This window comes from Hypanus sabinus, chromosome 17 (genome assembly GCF_030144855.1).
Source record: "Hypanus sabinus isolate sHypSab1 chromosome 17, sHypSab1.hap1, whole genome shotgun sequence".
NCBI classification, from domain to species: Eukaryota; Metazoa; Chordata; class Chondrichthyes; order Myliobatiformes; family Dasyatidae; genus Hypanus; species Hypanus sabinus.
Window position 1 is genome coordinate 22,952,371 of NC_082722.1, and position 20,915 is coordinate 22,973,285.

Genomic DNA, 20,915 nt, shown 5'->3' on the forward strand with positions numbered 1-20,915 from the left:
ATGAACAGACCATTTTAAAGCCTCCAGCTTAAAATTGGGTTGAATTAATATTCATCACTTTGATCATTACCAATGATTCCTCACTAATTCCAATCAAATGTGCAAGAATTTGTACGAGCTTTTCTACAAGTTTGTGAAGAGCAAGAGGATAAGACAGGAGAGAATAGGACCAATCAAGTGTGACAGTGGAAAAATGTGTGTGGAACTGGAGGCGATAGTAGAGGTACTCAATGAATACTTTGCTTCAGTATTCACTACGGAAAAGGATCTTGCTGATTGTAGGAATGACTTGCAGTGGACTGAAAAGCTTGAGAATGTAGATATTAAGAAAGAGGATGTGCTGGAGCTTTTGGAAAGCATCAAGTTGGATAAGTCACCGGGACCAGACGAGATGTACCCCAGCTACTGTGGGAAGCAAGGGAGGAGATTACTGAGCCTCTGGCGATGATCTTTGCATCACCAATGGGGATGGGAGAGGTTCCAGAAGATTGGAGGGTTGCAGATGTTGTTCCCTTATTCAAGAAAGGGAGTGGGGATAGCCCAGGAAATTATAGACCAGTGAGTCTTACCTCAGTGGTTGGTATGGTGATGGAGAAGATCCTGAGAGGCAGGATTTATGAACATTTGGAGAGGTATAATATGGTTATGAATAGTCAGCATGGCTTGGTCAAAGGCAAGTGGTGCCTTACGAGCCTGAATGAATTTTTTGAGTATGTGACTAAGCACATAGAGCCATAGATGTAGTTTACTGTATATGGATTTCAGCAAGGAATTTGATAAGGCACCCCATGCAAGGCTTACTGAGAAAGTAAGGAGGCATGGGATCCAAGAGGACCATCCTTTATGGATCCAGAACTGGCTTGCCCACAGAGTGGTTGTAGACGGGTCATATTCTGCATGGAGGACAGTGACCAGTGGGGTGCCCCAGGTGTCTGTTCTGGGACCCCTACTCTTTGTGATTTTTATAAATGACCTGGATGAGGAAGTGGAGGGATGGGTTAGTAAATTTGCTGATGACACAAATGTTGGGGGTGTCGTGGATAGTGTGGAGGGCTGTCAGAGGTTACAGCGGGACATTGATAGGATGCAAAAATGGGCTGAGGAGTGGCAGATGGAGTTCAACCCAGACAAGTGTGAGGTGGTTCAATTTGGTAGGTCAAATATGATGGCAGAATACAGCATTAATGGTAAGACTCTTGGCAGTGTGGAGGATCAGAGGGATCTTGGGGTCCGAGTCCATAGGACACTCAAAGCTGCTACACAGGTTGATTCTGTGGTTAATAAGGCATACAGTGCATTGGCCTTCATCAGTCGTAGGATTGAGCTTAAGAGCCGAGAGGTAATGTTGCAGCTATGTAGGACCCTGGTCAGACCCCACTTGGAGTACTGTGCTCCTCAGTTCTTGTCGCCTCACTACAGCAAGGATGTGGAAGCCATAGAAAGGGTGCAGAGAAGATTTACAAGGATGTTGCCTGGATTGGGGAGCATGCCTTATGAGAATAGGTTGAGTGAACTCGGCCTTTTCTCCTTGGAGCGACGAAGGATGAGAGGTGACCTGATAGAGGTGTACAAGATATTGAGAGGCACTGATCATGTGGATAGTCAGAGGCTTTTTCCCAGGGCTGAAATGGCTAGCACGAGAGAGCACAGTTTTAAGTGCTTGAGAGTAGGTACAGAGGAGATGTCAGGGGTAAGTTTTTTTACGCAGAGAGTGGTGAGTGTGTGGAATGGGCTGTGGGCAGCGGTGGTGGAGGCAGATATGATAGGGCTTTTTAAAAGACTCCTGGATGGCTACATATAAAAAATAGAGGACTATGGGTAAGCCTAGGTAGTTCTAAGGTAGGGACGTGTTCGGCACAGCTTTGTGGGCTGAAGGGCCTGTATTCAGCTGTTTGTTTTCTATGTTTCTATGAGATTCATAAAATTGGACTTCCAACATATTAATTATGACATGTTAAATAATAAACAGTTTTTCATATTAGATAAACCACATCCTGCTTTCTCTAGTTAAAAAGGACATAACCTTAGCCAACAGAATAAATCAGAGCTATTACCATATATCATGTTTATAGACAGGAGTTCCTGTTTAGGAAGATTATTCCAGATAAACACCCATTTTTAAAACCATCAAAATAAAAAGAATTTAGAAAATGAAAGGCATTTCCCCCTATGATCACAGTACTGGCTGAGGGGTAGTTAACATAAAATGCCTTTTCTCCTCCCCCTCCGCCTCCTCTAAACAAAATTATCTTCAGAATCCAGATCGGGTTCATTATCACTGACTTATATCTTGAAATTTGTTTTGCGGTAGCTGTACAGTGAGACATAAAATTTATTGTAAGTTACAAAATAAGCAAATAGTGCAAAAGATGTTTACAACAAACATTGCAACAGTTGCCGCAGCCTGACTGGCTTTATACTTTGCTGCTAACTAAACTAAAGTGAACCAAAACAAGTCATACGTCTACCTCATCCTCCTAGGGGTTCCCAACCTTGTTTATGTCACGGACCCTTCCCACCGACTAAGGAGCCCAGGGTAGGAGCCACTGATCTAAATGATTATATTGTTAATAATAAGCAGAACATCAACTTGCTCACTGAACAACTCCGTTCACCTACAAGTTTTTTTGGCAAGAGCAATGAAGAGAAAGCGAAAAGTCGGTCTCCAAAATACCCAGTGGCTTGCAAATTCAAAATGGAGAGCACACCCTCCCTTGACTAGAAGTCCCTATGTTACTCCAGAGTCAAGTGTATTTCTGGCTTTTCAAAACGGTGCTCATTTAAAATTGATCCAGTGCTGAATTGATAACCTGTCAGCATACTCAACAGCTGACAAATTATCAATATGTATTTTCCTGATCAGAAGTCAAAAGAGCTTAATTACTGGTGTTGGCCCTAGCTTCCTGTCACAGTAACAAAGCGGTAAATGGTGCTTGTTACACAGCTGAGACGGTTATTACAGGAAGTGGACATGGTTACACTCAAATGTCTGGTAGTTAGTTTCCAGAATGAATTGTTCTGCTCCAGGCTTTACAGAAATGATATCCATCAGTCTCCTGCAGAAAGGCTTGTAGGTGTTATATTGGCACAGTATTTATGAGTTAAACGAACCACAAGATTAAGTCATTTCAAGTCCAAGGTCCCTTCTATTGAAGCAGTAAATGTAATTTAGTGCCTCCTGGCACCAATAACGTCCAATTACCAATATAGATACTTGTCCTTCCGGCTGACAATTGCTAGAGATTTAATGAGTAATGTTTTTAATTCATTTTTTCCTTCTGTGGTTTATTTTGTCTCATTTACTTTCCCCATTCCTCCATGAAACTGGAAGTTAGCGAGGAATTTAAACTAATAACCAAAGTACTTTAATTATGAAGGAACCAGAATTGTGCAAGATTGTATTTCTCAAAGCAGTTTTCACTGCAGAAGCAAATGGACTCCCTGGCAGCTTCCAATATTTCAATTGTTAATGTAGTTCCAACCAACAATCTGTATTACTCCTCTTACCCCGAGGCTCCTGTCTGTCCCTTCACGCTGCTATTCAATTCACTCACTGCAGTTAACGTGTCCTTCCCACTCTCTTCATATGATTGGTTGAGATGGATAGTTGTTTGTCCCACTGCTATGCAAAAGTATTCTTAAATAACCTAAATTAATAGGAAATACAATTCAATACCCTGCTCCAGCCAATCAGATGCCTCCCTTTGGCACAAGTTCAAGTGAGTCGCTCCTGAGGGATACTTCCTGTTGACTTTTCTCATAGACAGAGTAATAGAACACCACAGCACAGAAACAAACCCTTCGGCTATCTAGCCCGTGCCAAACTCATTCCACCAACCCACACCAGGACCATTGCCCTCCATACCCCCCTCCCCCATCCATGCACCTATCCAAATTTCTCTAAAATGCTGAAATCGAAGCCACATCTTCCTTCTGCCCCGGTAGCTTGTTCCGTGCTCTCACCACCCTCTGAGTGAAAAAGTTCCTCTTCCTGTTCCTTCACCTTTTACCTTTCACCCTTGGTCCATGATCTCTCATTTTTCTGCCATTTTTTGTCATGTTTCCAGCCTTATTTGAAAGTGTCTGTCAATCCCTAGTGGTTTGAAAAGAGTAGATAAATTTGATTATCTCCAATTCTTGCTGTTGCCAGCTCACACAGAAATGTATATGGATTGCTGCATTTATTGCTGGTGGATGAGGCCTGCCCTATCTGCTCAGCTGTGATGTGTTGCTCTTGCATGAAACAGTTATATTAGCCAGTCAATTATGTGCATGGAACACAATTTGCATTTAGACAGCAAAAGATAAAAGGCTTCCTAGGTGTATTATTTGTGTAGAAGTCATTGCTCCTGATGCAACAGAGGGAGGAGGATGAGGATGTTGTATATTATCTCCAGTCAAATGATTTGGAATGAAGTTTACCAAATTTTTTTTGGTTCCTTGAAAGTATGGTAATATTCTCTTATGCTGTATGGAGGAATCTATTCTCTGCAGTAATCATTTCATATACACGGGTTAATTATAGAGTTCTGAAATAGAAGCTAAGATTAGGAATTAGCCGAAGGCTTCATGCTTTGCTGGACTTTTGTTCAGCGACCTCCCATTGAGCAGGGCGTAATAATGACAAGGTTCACAAGCTGTAATATGAATCGGGAGTGATCCGTCTCGACTGCACTGGCGAATGGACCTCATCAGAGCAGTGAACATTTGCAGTTCAATACTTAAAATGATTTGCTTGTCCTCTGCCTCCTTGGTATTAAGGCAAAACTCGGGAGGGAGGCAGAGAGCTATGTTTGCATACACGACACAATACTCCTTTGTCCCTGTGAAGATTGCAGTGAGGTAAGAGCTGATAAAACGTTGGTCTCCTCGGTGAGATTTAAAAGTTATCTTACAGCCCCATATTGCTGGTAATACACCTGGGAAATTTGACCATATTCTCAGGTTTACTCTCCAGCAACTAAAATTAAAAATAAATGTGCCAGGAACTATGGGGAACTGGTAAAAGATTTGAAGGCAGCATAAAACAGCCACAATCACTTTGAGTGGTGTGACTGGCTTGAGGGAACGAGTAATCTATTCCTTCTATTTTCATGTGGTCTTTTGTTCTTTGGATGCTGAATTGTAACAAAGGTCATTAGCCTGATGGATGGTTGCTTGAAGTCCAGTCAGAGAACAAGGCATTTTATTATTGGTACTTCATTTTTCTGGAAATACTGTGCACGGTTAATTCCATCCCCTCACTCTACATACCACAGAACAGTGGAGCAAAAGTAACGAACAGCTCTTGCACTACATGGAATAAATGGCACTGCATTAGGGGTTGTAATGCAGTAATCACTCTTCTTACTACATACAGAACTTTGACATGAAATCTCGGGTAATGTGATTTGCTCCTCTGTGCAAGTGATTTTGTCAGTTTCCCATACACTTCCCACTGAATGAGAAGAGAAGGGAAAGACTATGGTTTACATAGTCAGCAACCAGTGGAAATGCTCTGTAAATCCTCACATATAGTGAGTATTTATGACAGAGAAAAGAATTAGGAATTGCTGCATTAGGGTTTAATAGCAATAAGTCAGCACTGTGGGTCAGCCTGACGCTGGATTTACAAGTCCCACAAACAGAGTGACCTTCTGCAGCAACATTTAATCCACTGGAGGTACTCCGCAGGTCAGGCAGCGACTGTGAAGGGAAATGAACAATCAGCCCTTCATCAGGACTGGAAAGGAAGAGTCCAGCTGAGAATGCAAATGCAATGGGGGAGATGGAGCACAAGGTGGCAGGTGATGGGTGAGAGTGTGAAGGTGGGAGGGTGGGGGAGATGGAGCACAAGGTGGCAGGTGATAGGTGAGAGTGTGAAGGTGGGAGGGTGGGGAGATGGAGCACAAGGTGGCAGGTGATAGGTGAGAGTGTGAAGGTGGGAGGGTGGGGGAGGTGGAGCACAAGGTGGCAGGTGATGGGTGAGAGTGTGAAGGTGGGAGGGTGGGGGAGATGGAGCACAAGGTGGCAGGTGATAGGTGAGAGTGTGAAGGTGGGAGGGTGGGGGAGATGGAGCACAAGGTGGCAGGTGATAGGTGAGAGTGTGAAGGTGGGAGGGTGGGGGAGATGGAGCACAAGGTGGCAGGTGATGGGTGAGAGTGTGAAGGTGGGAGGGTGGGGGAGATGGAGCACAAGGTGGCAGGTGATGGGTGAGAGTGTGAAGGTGGGAGGGTGGGGGAGGTGGAGCACAAGGTGGCAGGTGATGGGTGAGAGTGTGAAGGTGGGAGGGTGGGGGAGATGGAGCACAAGGTGGCAGGTGATAGATGAGAGTGTGAAGGTGGGAGGGTGGGGGAGATGGAGCACAAGGTGGCAGGTGATAGGTGAGAGTGTGAAGGTGGGAGGGTGGGGGAGATGGAGCACAAGGTGGCAGGTGATGGGTGAGAGTGTGAAGGTGGGAGGGTGGGGGAGATGGAGCACAAGGTGGCAGGTGATAGGTGAGAGTGTGAAGGAGGGAGGGTGGGGGAGATGGAGCACAAGGTGGCAGGTGATAGGTGAGAGTGTGAAGGTGGGAGGGTGGGGGAGATGGAGCACAAGGTGGCAGGTGATGGGTGAGAGTGTGAAGGTGGGAGGGTGGGGGAGATGGAGCACAAGGTGGCAGGTGATAGGTGAGAGTGTGAAGGTGGGAGGGTGGGGGAGATGGAGCACAAGGTGGCAGGTGATAGGTGAGAATGTGAAGGTGGGAGGGTGGGGAGATGGAGCACAAGGTGGCAGGTGATGGGTGAGAGTGTGAAGGTGGGAGGGTGGGGGAGATGGAGCACAAGGTGGCAGGTGATAGGTGAGAGTGTGAAGGTGGGAGGGTGGGGGAGATGGAGCACAAGGTGGCAGGTGATGGGTGAGAGTGTGAAGGTGGGAGGGTGGGGGAGGTGGAGCACAAGGTGGCAGGTGATGGGTGAGAGTGTGAAGGTGGGAGGGTGGGGGAGATGGAGCACAAGGTGGCAGGTGATGGGTGAGAGTGTGAAGGTGGGAGGGTGGGGGAGGTGGAGCACAAGGTGGCAGGTGATGGGTGAGAGTGTGAAGGTGGGAGGGTGGGGGAGGTGGAGCACAAGGTGGCAGGTGATGGGTGAGAGTGTGAAGGTGGGAGGGTGGGGGAGGTGGAGCACAAGGTGGCAGGTGATGGGTGAGAGTGTGAAGGTGGGAGGGTGGGGGAGGTGGAGCACAAGGTGGCAGGTGATAGATGAGAGTGTGAAGGTGGGAGGGTGGGGGAGGTGGAGCACAAGGTGGCAGGTGATAGGTGAGAGTGTGAAGGTGGGAGGGTGGGGGAGATGGAGCACAAGGTGGCAGGTGATAGGTGAGAGTGTGAAGGTGGGAGGGTGGGGGAGGTGGAGCACAAGGTGGCAGGTGATAGGTGAGAGTGTGAAGGTGGGAGGGTGGGGGAGATGGAGCACAAGGTGGCAGGTGATGGGTGAGAGTGTGAAGGTGGGAGGGTGGGGGAGATGGAGCACAAGGTGGCAGGTGATAGGTGAGAGTGTGAAGGTGGGAGGGTGGGGGAGGTGGAGCACAAGGTGGCAGGTGATGGGTGAGAGTGTGAAGGTGGGAGGGTGGGGGAGATGGAGCACAAGGTGGCAGGTGATGGGTGAGAATGTGAAGGTGGGAGGGTGGGGAGATGGAGCACAAGGTGGCAGGTGATGGGTGAGAATGTGAAGGTGGGAGGGTGGGGGAGGTGGAGCACAAGGTGGCAGGTGATAGGTGAGAGTGTGAAGGTGGGAGGGTGGGGGAGATGGAGCACAAGGTGGCAGGTGATGGGTGAGAATGTGAAGGTGGGAGGGTGGGGAGATGGAGCACAAGGTGGCAGGTGATGGGTGAGAATGTGAAGGTGGGAGGGTGGGGGAGGTGGAGCACAAGGTGGCAGGTGATAGGTGAGAGTGTGAAGGTGGGAGGGTGGGGGAGATGGAGCACAAGGTGGCAGGTGATAGGTGAGAGTGTGAAGGTGGGAGGGTGGGGAGATGGAGCACAAGGTGGCAGGTGATGGGTGAGAGTGTGAAGGTGGGAGGGTGGGGAGATGGAGCACATGGTGGCAGGTGATGGGTGAGAGTGTGAAGGTGGGAGGGTGGGGGAGATGGAGCACAAGGTGGCAGGTGATAGGTGAGAGTGTGAAGGTGGGAGGGTGGGGAGGTGGAGCACAAGGTGGCAGGTGATGGGTGAGAGTGTGAAGGTGGGAGGGTGGGGGAGATGGAGCACAAGGTGGCAGGTGATAGGTGAGAGTGTGAAGGTGGGAGGGTGGGGGAGGTGGAGCACAAGGTGGCAGGTGATAGGTGAGAGTGTGAAGGTGGGAGGGTGGGGAGATGGAGCACAAGGTGGCAGGTGATAGGTGAGAGTGTGAAGGTGGGAGGGTGGGGGAGATGGAGCACAAGGTGGCAGGTGATAGGTGAGAGTGTGAAGGTGGGAGGGTGGGGGAGATGGAGCACAAGGTGGCAGGTGATAGGTGAGAGTGTGAAGGTGGGAGGGTGGGGGAGATGGAGCACAAGGTGGCAGGTGATAGGTGAGAGTGTGAAGGTGGGAGGGTGGGGGAGATGGAGCACAAGGTGGCAGGTGATAGGTGAGAGTGTGAAGGTGGGAGGGTGGGGGAGATGGAGCACAAGGTGGCAGGTGATAGGTGAGAGTGTGAAGGTGGGAGGGTGGGGGAGGTGGAGCACAAGGTGGCAGGTGATGGGTGAGAGTGTGAAGGTGGGAGGGTGGGGGAGATGGAGCACAAGGTGGCAGGTGATGGGTGAGAGTGTGAAGGTGGGAGGGTGGGGGAGATGGAGCACAAGGTGGCAGGTGATGGGTGAGAGTGTGAAGGTGGGAGGGTGGGGGAGATGGAGCACAAGGTGGCAGGTGATGGGTGAGAGTGTGAAGGTGGGAGGGTGGGGGAGATGGAGCACAAGGTGGCAGGTGATAGGTGAGAGTGTGAAGGTGGGAGGGTGGGGGAGATGGAGCACAAGGTGGCAGGTGATAGGTGAGAGTGTGAAGGTGGGAGGGTGGGGGAGGTGGAGCACAAGGTGGCAGGTGATAGGTGAGAGTGTGAAGGTGGGAGGGTGGGGGAGGTGGAGCACAAGGTGGCAGGTGATAGGTGAGAGTGTGAAGGTGGGAGGGTGGGGAGATGGAGCACAAGGTGGCAGGTGATGGGTGAGAGTGTGAAGGTGGGAGGGTGGGGGAGATGGAGCACAAGGTGGCAGGTGATAGGTGAGAGTGTGAAGGTGGGAGGGTGGGGAGATGGAGCACAAGGTGGCAGGTGATAGGTGAGAGTGTGAAGGTGGGAGGGTGGGGGAGATGGAGCACAAGGTGGCAGGTGATGGGTGAGAGTGTGAAGGTGGGAGGGTGGGGAAGGTGGAGCACAAGGTGGCAGGTGATAGGTGAGAGTGTGAAGGTGGGAGGGTGGGGGAGGTGGAGCACAAGGTGGCAGGTGATAGGTGAGAGTGTGAAGGTGGGAGGGTGGGGGAGATGGAGCACAAGGTGGCAGCTGATGGGTGAGAGTGTGAAGGTGGGAGGGTGGGGAGATGGAGCACAAGGTGGCAGGTGATAGGTGAGAGTGTGAAGGTGGGAGGGTGGGGGAGATGGAGCACAAGGTGGCAGGTGATGGGTGAGAGTGTGAAGGTGGGAGGGTGGGGGAGATGGAGCACAAGGTGGCAGGTGATGGGTGAGAGTGTGAAGGTGGGAGGGTGGGGAGATGGAGCACAAGGTGGCAGGTGATAGGTGAGATTGTGAAGGTGGGAGGGTGGGGGAGATGGAGCACAAGGTGGCAGGTGATGGGTGAGAGTGTGAAGGTGGGAGGGTGGGGGAGATGGAGCACAAGGTGGCAGGTGATGGGTGAGAGTGTGAAGGTGGGAGGGTGGGGGAGGTGGAGCACAAGGTGGCAGGTGATAGGTGAGAGTGTGAAGGTGGGAGGGTGGGGGAGATGGAGCACAAGGTGGCAGGTGATGGGTGAGAGTGTGAAGGTGGGAGGGTGGGGGAGGTGGAGCACAAGGTGGCAGGTGATAGGTGAGAGTGTGAAGGTGGGAGGGTGGGGGAGATGGAGCACAAGGTGGCAGGTGATAGGTGAGAGTGTGAAGGTGGGAGGGTGGGGGAGATGGAGCACAAGGTGGCAGGTGATGGGTGAGAGTGTGAAGGTGGGAGGGTGGGGGAGGTGGAGCACAAGGTGGCAGGTGATAGGTGAGAGTGTGAAGGTGGGAGGGTGGGGGAGGTGGAGCACAAGGTGGCAGGTGATAGGTGAGAGTGTGAAGGTGGGAGGGTGGGGGAGATGGAGCACAAGGTGGCAGGTGATGGGTGAGAGTGTGAAGGTGGGAGGGTGGGGGAGGTGGAGCACAAGGTGGCAGGTGATAGGTGAGTTCAGCTGAAAATGTGAAGGGGGGAGGGTGGGGAAGGGGAGTAATGTGAGCATCTATTAACTTCCTCCCTCTCCCCTTACTATTTTGTTCTGCCTTCTGCCTCTTCCTCAGGACATTCTCTTAGAGCAGAAGTGAGGAGATTTTTCTTTTAAGCAGGAGGGTGATGAATCTGTGGAATTTAATGCCACGGTCAGATGTGGATGCCAAGTCATTGGGTAGATTTAAAGTGAAGACTGATAGATTCTTCATTGTCATGGCATCAAATGTTACAGGGAGAAGTTGAGAGAATGGGGTTCAGAGGGAAAATAAATCGGCCATGATGGAATGGCGGAGCAAATTTGTTGAACCAAGGAGCCTAATTCTGCTCTTACTGTAGGTCTTCAGGTCTTTACAGTCCCAATGAAGGGTCTCAGCCCACAATGTCAACTGTCCCTTCCCCTCCATAGATGCTGCCTGACCTGCTGAGTTCATCCGGCAGTCCTGGCAGGGAGGTATCAGTCACAAGTGTTACCACAGGAGAACAGATCGTGAACTCCTGCCCTTCGGGAAAGGATGAAATTCCAGCAGATCCCTGTGCCACCCTCTCCAAGCAAGAGGGAAAGGAAGACCCTCTCTCCTTAAACATGTAGCAGCAGCCAGGGGTAACCCTGAGTCTGGCGAGATGAAAATTGGCCAGCAACTAGAAGAGAACACCATTACTGACTAGAGAGGTGGAGAGTCTCGTTGGTGAGGACTCTTGCACAGCTCATTTTTATTGGTGTAATTTGGGAGAATTCCATAAATCTCGCTAAAATGTCAGGGTTCAGAGTTCCTGTGAGACACCTGGGAACAAATGTAAATTGCTATACTCCTGCTTAAAAATCAGGATGTACAATTGATGCTAGTGACGGCCAGCAATATTGACAGAATATTGGTTGTTTCATTGCTGAAGGATGGTTATGTACCACAGAGTAAAGAGTATCACTAGAGTTGGTGAGGTTCACGGATCAGGAGGAGCTCATTCAGCCCACTATGCTCATGCTGGGAAAAGATTTAGGCTGACCCTTCTTCCCGGCTGGAGCCTTGGCTCTGCACAATTATTATGTACAAGTACTCATCCTCATCCACCCCCCTCAGTCTGGTGAAGGTTCTGACCCCAACACTCTTTCAGCTAGTAAATGTTGCAGGAACTCGGCAGGTCAGGCAGCATCTATGGAAAGGAAGAAACAAAGCAAAACTTGTTGAAGAGTTTCAGCCCAAAATGTCAACTGTTCATTCCTTTCCACAGATGCTGCCTGACCTGCCAGGTTCCTCCAGCATTTTGTGTGTGTTACTCTGGATTTCCAGCATCGACAGAGTCTCTTGTGAGCAAGATCCTTCCCACCAGTATTCTGAGTGAGAAGCTCTTACCCTCCAATACCTCACTTCAATCTCCTGGAGGGCAAGGAGCACAACCGATCGTGAGATATCATCGGGTGAGTGTAAGGCAGCGGCATCTCTGGCCGAGAAGGTCACACATCATTCCAAAATTGTTGAGCTGAGCACTTGGGTGTCTGGAAAGCTGTCTTGTCCTGGACCCATTGTTTTAAAGTTACAGCCCCATGGCTGTGGGATGAAGCATGTAGGAAAGAAAAGGGGCACCTTGAGCAGGACAGCTGTAAGGCTGGAGCTTCAAGAGCAATGAGGATGTCACACTAAGCCATCATTTGAACTGGGACCTTCTCGTGTGATCAGGCTACGATACTGCCCTTGCTTCTTTGTGAGACTCTTGTTGTGTGTTGTCAGTGGCCGGGATGATTTACAGTTTCCTGACCCCATCAAAATCGTAGGGCGGCATGGTGACATTACGCTATTACAGCGCCAGCGACACAAGTTCAGTTGCCGCCACTCTCTGTATGGTCTCCTGTTTCCGCATGGGTTTCCTCCCATGTTCCAAAAGCATACGGATTAGCAGCAGGTTGATCGGTTACATGGTTGTAACTGGGTGACAAGCCCTCGTTAGGCCGGAAGAACCTGTTACTGTTCTTTGTCTCCAAATAAAAATGCAAAGCAGGAAACACTATCAGAAGCTGTAGTTCTGTTGTGGGGATGTGGTTTAAAATCAACTGCGTTTTAGAAATGTATTTTTGCATATTTTGAGGAATTATGAAACTAGAAAGCCACCTTATCATACATGTAGGAGGACCAGATCCAGCAAATGAAACTAAACAGTGAAGGAGTCGAGCTTGTTATTGAGAAGGAACCTTTGTGTTTAATCTGGTGTGTGCCTCATCGTGCAATAACATGGTATTCACAGCAAGTTCAGCTGTGTATTGCTGGCCTGCAGAGAGCCATCAGCAGAATCGGGTCCAGTGATTCCATCAATCTTCTCTGTTTCTCTGCCAGGACCTTTATCTTCTTCAAACAACTGAAGCAAGAAGAAAAAAAAATCCTGCTTAAATTCTGAGTGAGAACTGCACAAACGAATGCACATTTGAAACTAATACTAGTATCTCAGTCTCCTTTAATTATGCACCTCAAACCAATAACATTCTTGAGGTTACGCTTACAGGAAATGGTGAATAGACTGGGTCAAAGTCAATTCATTATCAAATTCTGATCCTGATGAAGGGTCTTTGCCCAAAACCTCTGCTCTTTATTCCTCTCCAAAACCTGCTGAATTCCTCTGGCATTTTGTTTGTGTTCCTCGTGATTTCCAGCATCTTCAGGGCAGAGGTTGAAGTAACAGAGGTCCTTAAAACTATAAGCATAACTAGCATTTATAGGAGGTAGCAAAATGCCCCAAGTTGCTGAACCAAAATGAATGGTTTTTGGTTCAAATACCAAAAAAGAGAGGTGGCCAATCACTTTGCCTCTTCAAAGAGGATAGGGACTGAGGAATGTGGAGAAATTCTGAGCTAGGGCCTTGGCAACTGAAAACAAGGCTGCTGGTAGCAAAGTGAGTCAATTTAGGGCAGGTTTGGTAATGGGAATTGGGCGAGTGCAGAGCCAACACATGATTGTGGCTGAGAAAAAAGACTACGAAGAAGATTGTAGGCAACGACGCTCAAAGCTGCAGACAGTACATCCTGCCACATGTACATTCAGCTGGCAAGGCCGAAATGCTACTCACTTTGTTGTATCAGTAAGCAGATATTAACGGCAGACCACCAAACCTCCCAGCAAAGGGACTCTGTCATTCATTGTGCACCAATAAAGGCCATTCTGATCTATTTCAAATGATCTTCTTCCCACCTCGCTCCATCTGACACCGTCAACACTTTACTCTGAAGTCAGCCCAAAGCTTCTCTTATCTGCATGGCACCGTTGGCCACATTTCTCTCCATTGTGTTAGTGGGAAGTGTTTCTGAAGGGCTGGCCCCCTCTCTCTGCTTTATAGCTAACCAGTGCCTTACCTTGTTTTTTAGGGCCTGAAGAGAGCGATACTCAACTCTGTCCATCCTCAGCTTCACCCACTGTGGGACGTCGGGAATAGCAATGGCTAAAATTACCTTTATAACCAGCAGGACATGCTGAAAGACAGAAATAAAACAAAGTAAGCAGTAGAGCTGGCTCGATGTCATGAGACCAGTCATTGAACACAAGGTACACAATCATTTTTGTGAGTTTTTTTAAGAGCCAAAGCATTTCCAAGGTCCATGATTCATTCTAACCACACTGAGCTGTTTGCATACACAAATCTCTCCCCTACACATCAGGAGCATTTTGGAGTGGCCAGATAACCAGCCAATCTACACGCCTTTGAGATGGGAGAAGAAACCCATACTGTGGCAGGGAGGACACGTGAACTCCACACAGACAGCATCTGAAGTCAGGATTGAATCTGGATCATAATTCTACTAGATGCACTACTGTGTTGCCCAGTTTGTCAGATAAGAACAGCATAAGCCCTTTTAATTCAAGTTTAAGATTATTGTCATGGCCATGGTACAAATAAGGTATAAATACCATTAAAGCTAATTTTACACAGCAGCAGCACAGTATATTACAAACGTGACAAGCATAAGTTAACATAGAATTAGCATAAATTATATGCACTTAGGCAACAAAATAAAGAAAAATATCGTAAACCCAAATTCCAAATTATATAAGAGCTGTACCAATAAGTGTCAACGTTCCCATTCTTAAATGTCATAGATGCATACCCATCCTATGTTCCAGCTGAAGTGGTCTTGTGCATGTGTGTATCGTAATGTAGAAGAGTGAGCCAAATGGGCATTCACTTACCTCCACTCCAATGGCCCAGATTAACACGCTATTGGAGGTTACATTATTTTCTGTGCCATACTCTCTCACTTGAGGGGAAATACTAATTAACAAACAGTTGGTGATGACTGACACAAATCCTAAAGTCTCAAATGCAATCTGTGAAATAAAAAAAATATGATCAGAGATTTACAGTGTTGCGTATTTAATTTTTCAGCAATATTTGAGTAGTATTGTAAATATATTGTTTGATTAAGCATTCTTGTTGTTTACATAATCATTATAGGTTATACGTGAATGGCGCGTATCATCGCAGCACCGTGTCACTGCGCTAAAGTGAAGAAATGTGCTCATTCTCCTTGTCTCCCTGTGTTTTTCTTCGATTCATTTTCTTTGTTTTGGAGTTACAAAATACAACAGCGGTGATGAGGAAGGTTTAAACAAACCCGAGATGACTACCTGCTTGTTGAAGCATGGCATGATGTTTGAGCTAAAAACTGCAGAATGGACTTGTTACTATGCTGAATCTCTAAATAAATAAATAGACAGATCTATAGAGAAAGAAAAGGGGAAGGAGGGAGAAGGAGGAGGCGAAAGAGAGAAAGGGTGAGAGAGAGATAGAGAGGAAGAGATAAAGAGAACAGATTTCAGATCATTTCCCCGGCTGCCCGCTTTTTAATTGAACATTCTTATGACATTCCTGCTATCAAGGAGCATCAAGAAAAAAAGACAACTTTTTAGAATGGGAATAATTTTGCTCTAAGTAATTGCAACAACATGTGAATCTATGAATTATTACATTGAGGCTGTACTCCACACTTTCAACAGGATGCATTTAAATTGGGTTAAAGTAGTGTTCATAATTATCAAACAAATCAGCCACAGGAAGATGAAAGACAGTGTGAGACCAACTAATTCCTCCTGGTTTAATTCCAAAATATTCTGATTTGCTTCATTCAGGCCTAACTTACTAATTACTCTGGAGGATTTCTTACTCTTAGTCTTTCCTGACAAGGGGAAAGGATCAGTCTGCTTGTGGCTGTCAGACAATCTCAGGTTCTGGGGCCCCCTCCGTGAAGGTTGTAGGAGTTGACTCTGGGACTGCAGGAAGTCGTTCTGACAGTTCTGGATACCTTCCTTCAGGAAGTGTTAGCATCCTGAACAGCACACGGTGTGCTGCTCGATCTGCTGACCTATCCCAGGCCACCAGACAAAGCTTCGAGCCAAGCCTTTCATTTTGAACATATCTAGATGGCCAACATATAGTTCTCAGCTTGGAATGTACAACAACTCTCAATCCCCACATAAGGCAACCTCCATCAAGGGCAAGTTCATCCCAATGCTGGTAAAAAAAAATGGAGGAACAGGAATTTCTGCATCACATTCCAGCCATTTTGAGTTTCCATGTAGACCTGGCATAGTGCGGGTCCTTTCAGGTTTTTATTTGCATCAACTCGGCTTTCGATTTGCATTGGGGAGATTATGTCAAGCACTGAGCCCACAGCAATTCTCCATCCTCACCTGCCAGGCTCCAATATTTGCTGCTGGTGAGATGAAAGGCTTTCGGAAAAGATGGCACAGCTTCAGGGCGTCGGTGCGGATTTCCATGATGTTGTTCAAAACGATGAGTATTGCTGACAACGGGTAAATGCAAGAGAAGAGGCTGACATACCCGAACTGAACAAAAAGTTCCATGTACTCATCAAACATTCCCTGGACAAACAGAGAGAGAGATTAACATGGAAAAAAAGCTCAAATTTCTTTATTCTGTTTTTAGGACTTTGCTTACACATTTATTGCCGGGAACTGGAGGTGGTGGTGTTTTCCTGATCTTTCTTCCCTTTTTTCTTAACTGCAGAGCAGTCTGGGAGGTGCTGTCAGAACTGTGGAGCATTTTGTAGATGGTTCGCATTGTAGGCCATGTGCACCTGCAGTGAAAGGATTAAATGTCTAAGGGGGACACTTAAGAGTGATTTTGTTACGCTCCTGGCATAGCTTCCTGTTGGGAAAAGCATGGGATTTAAAGATGGAAGTCACTCGCTGCAGGATGCTTAGCCTCCGACCTGCTCTAATTGCCACCATATCGTAACTGAGTCCTGGTCAGTGGTGACTGTCAAGATGTAAAACTGTAGTACTGGAAGGTTGGAAATTCAAAGCTAATTCCCTCCACCCTCCTCACAAACACCACCACCTGCCCACATCACCATGGTACATTATATTAGTACTCAGTGGGTTGTTCTATAGAAATTGGAAGATCCTGAGCAGTTCAGTGAATTCTGACTGCTCGTGGCTCGTGTGAAGAAAGAGCTTTGGTTCCTCTTTGCCCTTTGAAATTATTTCGTACAGTGATGCTGGCAACCTTAGACTTAATCAAATTAAGTATTGCGTTACACATGGTGGAGACCAAACTGCCCCAGTCGGTGCTCACGGAGCTGTTGAAGTAATCCTGCTCGGGGACGCCCTCCTGCCACAGGCATTGGCACCATGATGACTTCCGCACCGACAGCACCTGCAACGGGCCTTGTCAAGACTAATCAGAGCATCGGAGAGCACAGCAGTCCCCACCGAAGGACTGTTGCATAAATAAAAATGTGGTGAACTACATATACCTGTCTGGACACGCCCCCTGCTGACTGCTCCTGTGGCTCCTCCCACAGACCCCTGTATAAAGGCAATTGAGGCCTGAGCCCGGCCTCTCAGGCTCCAGGATGTAGTATGGTGGTCAACCACTGCTTGTTCCTTCTTCCAGTCTGATGCACCATCAATAACTCACTCTGAGACGTAAGGCGAGATATCGGCTTTTATTGACTGGAAGAAAGAACAAGCAGCAATTGACCACCATACTACATCCTGGAGACTGAGGCCAGGGCTGTGTCTCCAATCGCCTTTATACTGGGGCCAGTGGGAGGAGCCACAGGAGCAGTCAGCAGGGGGCGTGTCCAGACAGGTATATGTAGTTCACCACAAAAAGATTGATGTTTCAAAGAAAGTTTGGCTTTTCCTGTTCCTGAGAGATGGAGTAACTCATTTCCATGAGTTGGAGGTAGAGCGCTGACTAAACTCTGAAACCATCCCACTAGGTTTGACTGGTAGGCACTTCTGGGACTTGCAAACAAGAGAAAATCTGCAGATGCTGGAAAGCTAAGCAACCACACACAAAATGCTGAAGGGACCCAGCAGGCCAGGCAGCATCTATGAAAAAGAGAACATTTCAGGCCGAGACCCTTCATCAGGACTCATCAGGATTAACCAGGGGTCCTGATGAAGGGTCTCAGCCTGAAACATCAACTGTTTACTCGTTTCCACAGATGTTGCCTGGCCTGCTGAGTTCCTCCAGCATTTTGTGTTAGTTTGGGGACTTGAACTATTTTATTCCTGTAGCTCCTAAACAGTTCACGTTTTCCTCTTTAATCCTAATTATAACTTCTTTAGAGTCGTACAGAACTGAAACAGGCCCTCAGCCTCCTAAGCCCAAGGCCACCATCAAGCGTCCAATGATACTGATCCCTTTGTATTCCTCCCATCTTCTCATTAACTCCACCCAGATTCTCTCAATCACGTAAGAGCAACTTACTGCTGCCGTTAAATTAGGACTGAAATACCTAATACCAGAAAGCATGCATTTAAAGTGGGACACATGGGGCAAGTTTGTTTGTTTTTACACACACGGTGGTGGGTGCCTCAAATTCACTACCCGGGGTGGGAGTAGAGGCAAACATGATAGGGGTGTTCAAACAACTCATAGTTAATCCCATGAATGTACATGAAATTGAAGCGCAGGAACATTGGAAACGGAAGGGATTTGTTTCAACAGAACATAGAGTGTTATTGCATCACAGGCCATTTGGCCCACAAGAGGGAGAGTATGGTGCATGTTGTAACAGAGACAGAGGCAAAACGGAGGAAGAGGTCCTGCACAGTGAGTATAGGGAGTTGGGGAAGAGGCTGAAGATCAAGAGATCCGAGGTAATAATCCCTGGATTACTCCCAGTACCGTGTGCTGGTCAGGGCAGGAACAGGATGAGTAGCTGAGGAGGAGGTGCAGGAGGCAGTGCTTCAGATCGCTTCTGGGGAATGTGTGACCTGCACGAAAAGGACGGGTTACACCTGAACCTGAGTAGAACAAATATCCTTCCAGGCAGATTTTCTGGAGCTATCGGGGAGGGTTTAAACTATCTTGGCAGGGTGATGCGAACTGGAGTGATAGGGCTAAGGATGGGGCAGTTGGTATACAGGACAGAGTGTGAGGAAGGACAGGCAGATGATAAGGAAAAATTGTAGTCAGCAGGGTGAGTTGATGTGAAACTTGGGGGGGGGGGAATCAAAAAGGGTGACAAATACAGGACTGAAGGCGTTATATTTGAATGCCCGGTTTAAGGAATGAGGTAGATGATCTCATAGAGCAGATAGAAACTATCCAGTATGAAACTATGGCCATCACTGAATCGTGGCTGAAAGAAGGTCATAGCTGGGAGCTTAACATCCAAGGATGTGCACTGTATCACCAGGGGAGGTGGGGTGGCTTATTTAGCACCTATCTCTTAATGTTCTCACTCTAAGATCAACCTAACCCTCCCCTCCTAGATAGCCCTCCATTTCTCGATCTTCTAGGTGCCTATTTAAGTGTTATTAAATGTCACTGATGTAGCTGCCTTCCCCACCACTCCTGGCAGTACATTTACAGGCCTGCCACTCTTAAAAAAACCGACCTCAGACACTCCCCCCAATGTCCTCCAATCACCTTAAAATTATACCCCCTCCCATTTGCTGTTTTTGCCCTGGGAAAAAATGCCTGGCTATCCACTCTGATAAGTGGTATTTCAGACCTGTTCTGCTATCTGAATGAGCAGAATTCTGTCTGATATAGGAACCGCATTACTGCCAGCCTATGCAAATCCCTGATCTTCAAACCACTCCTTCTCCATCACTAAGGAGTACTGGGACCCTAACACTGCTTATTAGTATTCACTCTTCATAAGCTTCCATGTTTATGTTGGTAATGGGACTGGATTTTTGGAACCAACTCACCGTTGTTCTAAGTCGTACCAATACCAATTAGTTTACTATTCTCAGAAGATTGCCTGTGTACATCCACCCCACTTTCCTCAGTGCTGATACGCTCCAGGCCTCGTCTCTAGTGTTTCCAGTCCCAGTCGTGGCTTCCAGTGCTCTGCTGTGGGTGTGCTCAGTAACATTGCAGCTTCCATCCTAGAAAATATCCCCCTCGCCGCAAGAATTGCCAGGGGGATTGATGGTAATGGCTTAAAAATATAGTGGCAGATGATGACCAAAATGAAACTGAAAACCAAAGGCAATCAGCATCAGATAAGGTCATTTCACATTCCTGTGAATCTTTGTTGCCCTCATGTGGAGAAAGTTTGCAGTCCTAGAACTCAGGGGTAGACCCCTCAGCCCATTGACAGCACACTGACTATCTAACATTTATTTGCAGTAACCCCATGCTCTTCTCCCCACTTTCCCATCAACTCCCCTCAGACTTGCTACCCTCCTACTCCAGGGGCAATTAACCTACTGACCCACATATTTTTCAGATGTGGGGGGGGGGGGGGGGGAGCCCAAACAGCCTCGGAAACCCGCGTGGCCGCAGGGTGAACATGCAAACTCCACGCAGGGGTCAGATTGCCTCAGCTGAGAGGAAAGACACATCCAGATAAGCAGAAAGAAAACTAGTGAGGGAAATTAGTGAGCAGAATGAAAGAAGGGTATTTTATATCAGAAGCAATAACAGAATCTTAAATTAATAGTTGTGCTCATTTTACTTGGATACTATTGACAAAGGACTGCACAACACAGGAGGGAAGCAATTTCTGTCATCAGGGCCAGTCGATGACCCACAACCATTATTCAAATTTAAGGTGTGTGTATTTCCATCCTTCTTTAATTATACTTAAAATATTTACTGAGTGTAATATACTGAAAGACCCAATAAAGAAGGGTGAAAAGGATATACACCCAATGGCCAACTTATTAGGTACATCTGTACACATGCTTGTTAATGCAAATATATAATCAGCCAATCCAGTAGCGGCAACTCAATGCATGAAAGCACGTAGACATGGTCAAGATCTTCAGCTGATGTTCAGACCAAACATCAGAATGGGGAAGAAATGTGTTATATGCGACCTTGACTGTGGAATGATTGCTGGTGTCAGATGGGGTGGTTTGAGTATCTCAGAAACTGCTCTTCTCCTGAGATTTTCACACACAACAAGCTCTAGAGTTTACAGTGAAAAAAAAATCCACTGAGCTGCCGTTCTGTGGGTGACGATGCCTGGCTAATGGAAGAGGTCAGAGGAAAATGGCTAGACAGGTTCAAGCTGACAGGAAGACAACAGTAACTCAAATAATTCACAGTGTGCAGAA

The 20,915-nt window shown here is 47.5% G+C and overlaps 1 protein-coding gene across 3 annotated transcripts in view; it reads right to left on the reverse strand.

Annotated features, from left to right (window-relative positions):
* Positions 1 to 12,556: 12,556 nt before the first annotated feature.
* Positions 12,557 to 20,915, reverse strand: part of ano10b (anoctamin 10b) — a 48,665-nt gene continuing 40,306 nt past the window's right edge. For all 3 annotated transcript variants that reach the window (XM_059992656.1, XM_059992655.1, XM_059992657.1), the window contains 4 exons: positions 16,053 to 16,244; positions 14,553 to 14,690; positions 13,721 to 13,837; positions 12,557 to 12,732 (listed from right to left, as the gene is read on the reverse strand). In XM_059992656.1, the coding sequence (XP_059848639.1) occupies positions 12,616 to 12,732; positions 13,721 to 13,837; positions 14,553 to 14,690; positions 16,053 to 16,244 (564 nt within the window). In that variant the 3' untranslated portion in view covers positions 12,557 to 12,615. The remainder of the gene's footprint in view (positions 12,733 to 13,720; positions 13,838 to 14,552; positions 14,691 to 16,052; positions 16,245 to 20,915) is intronic.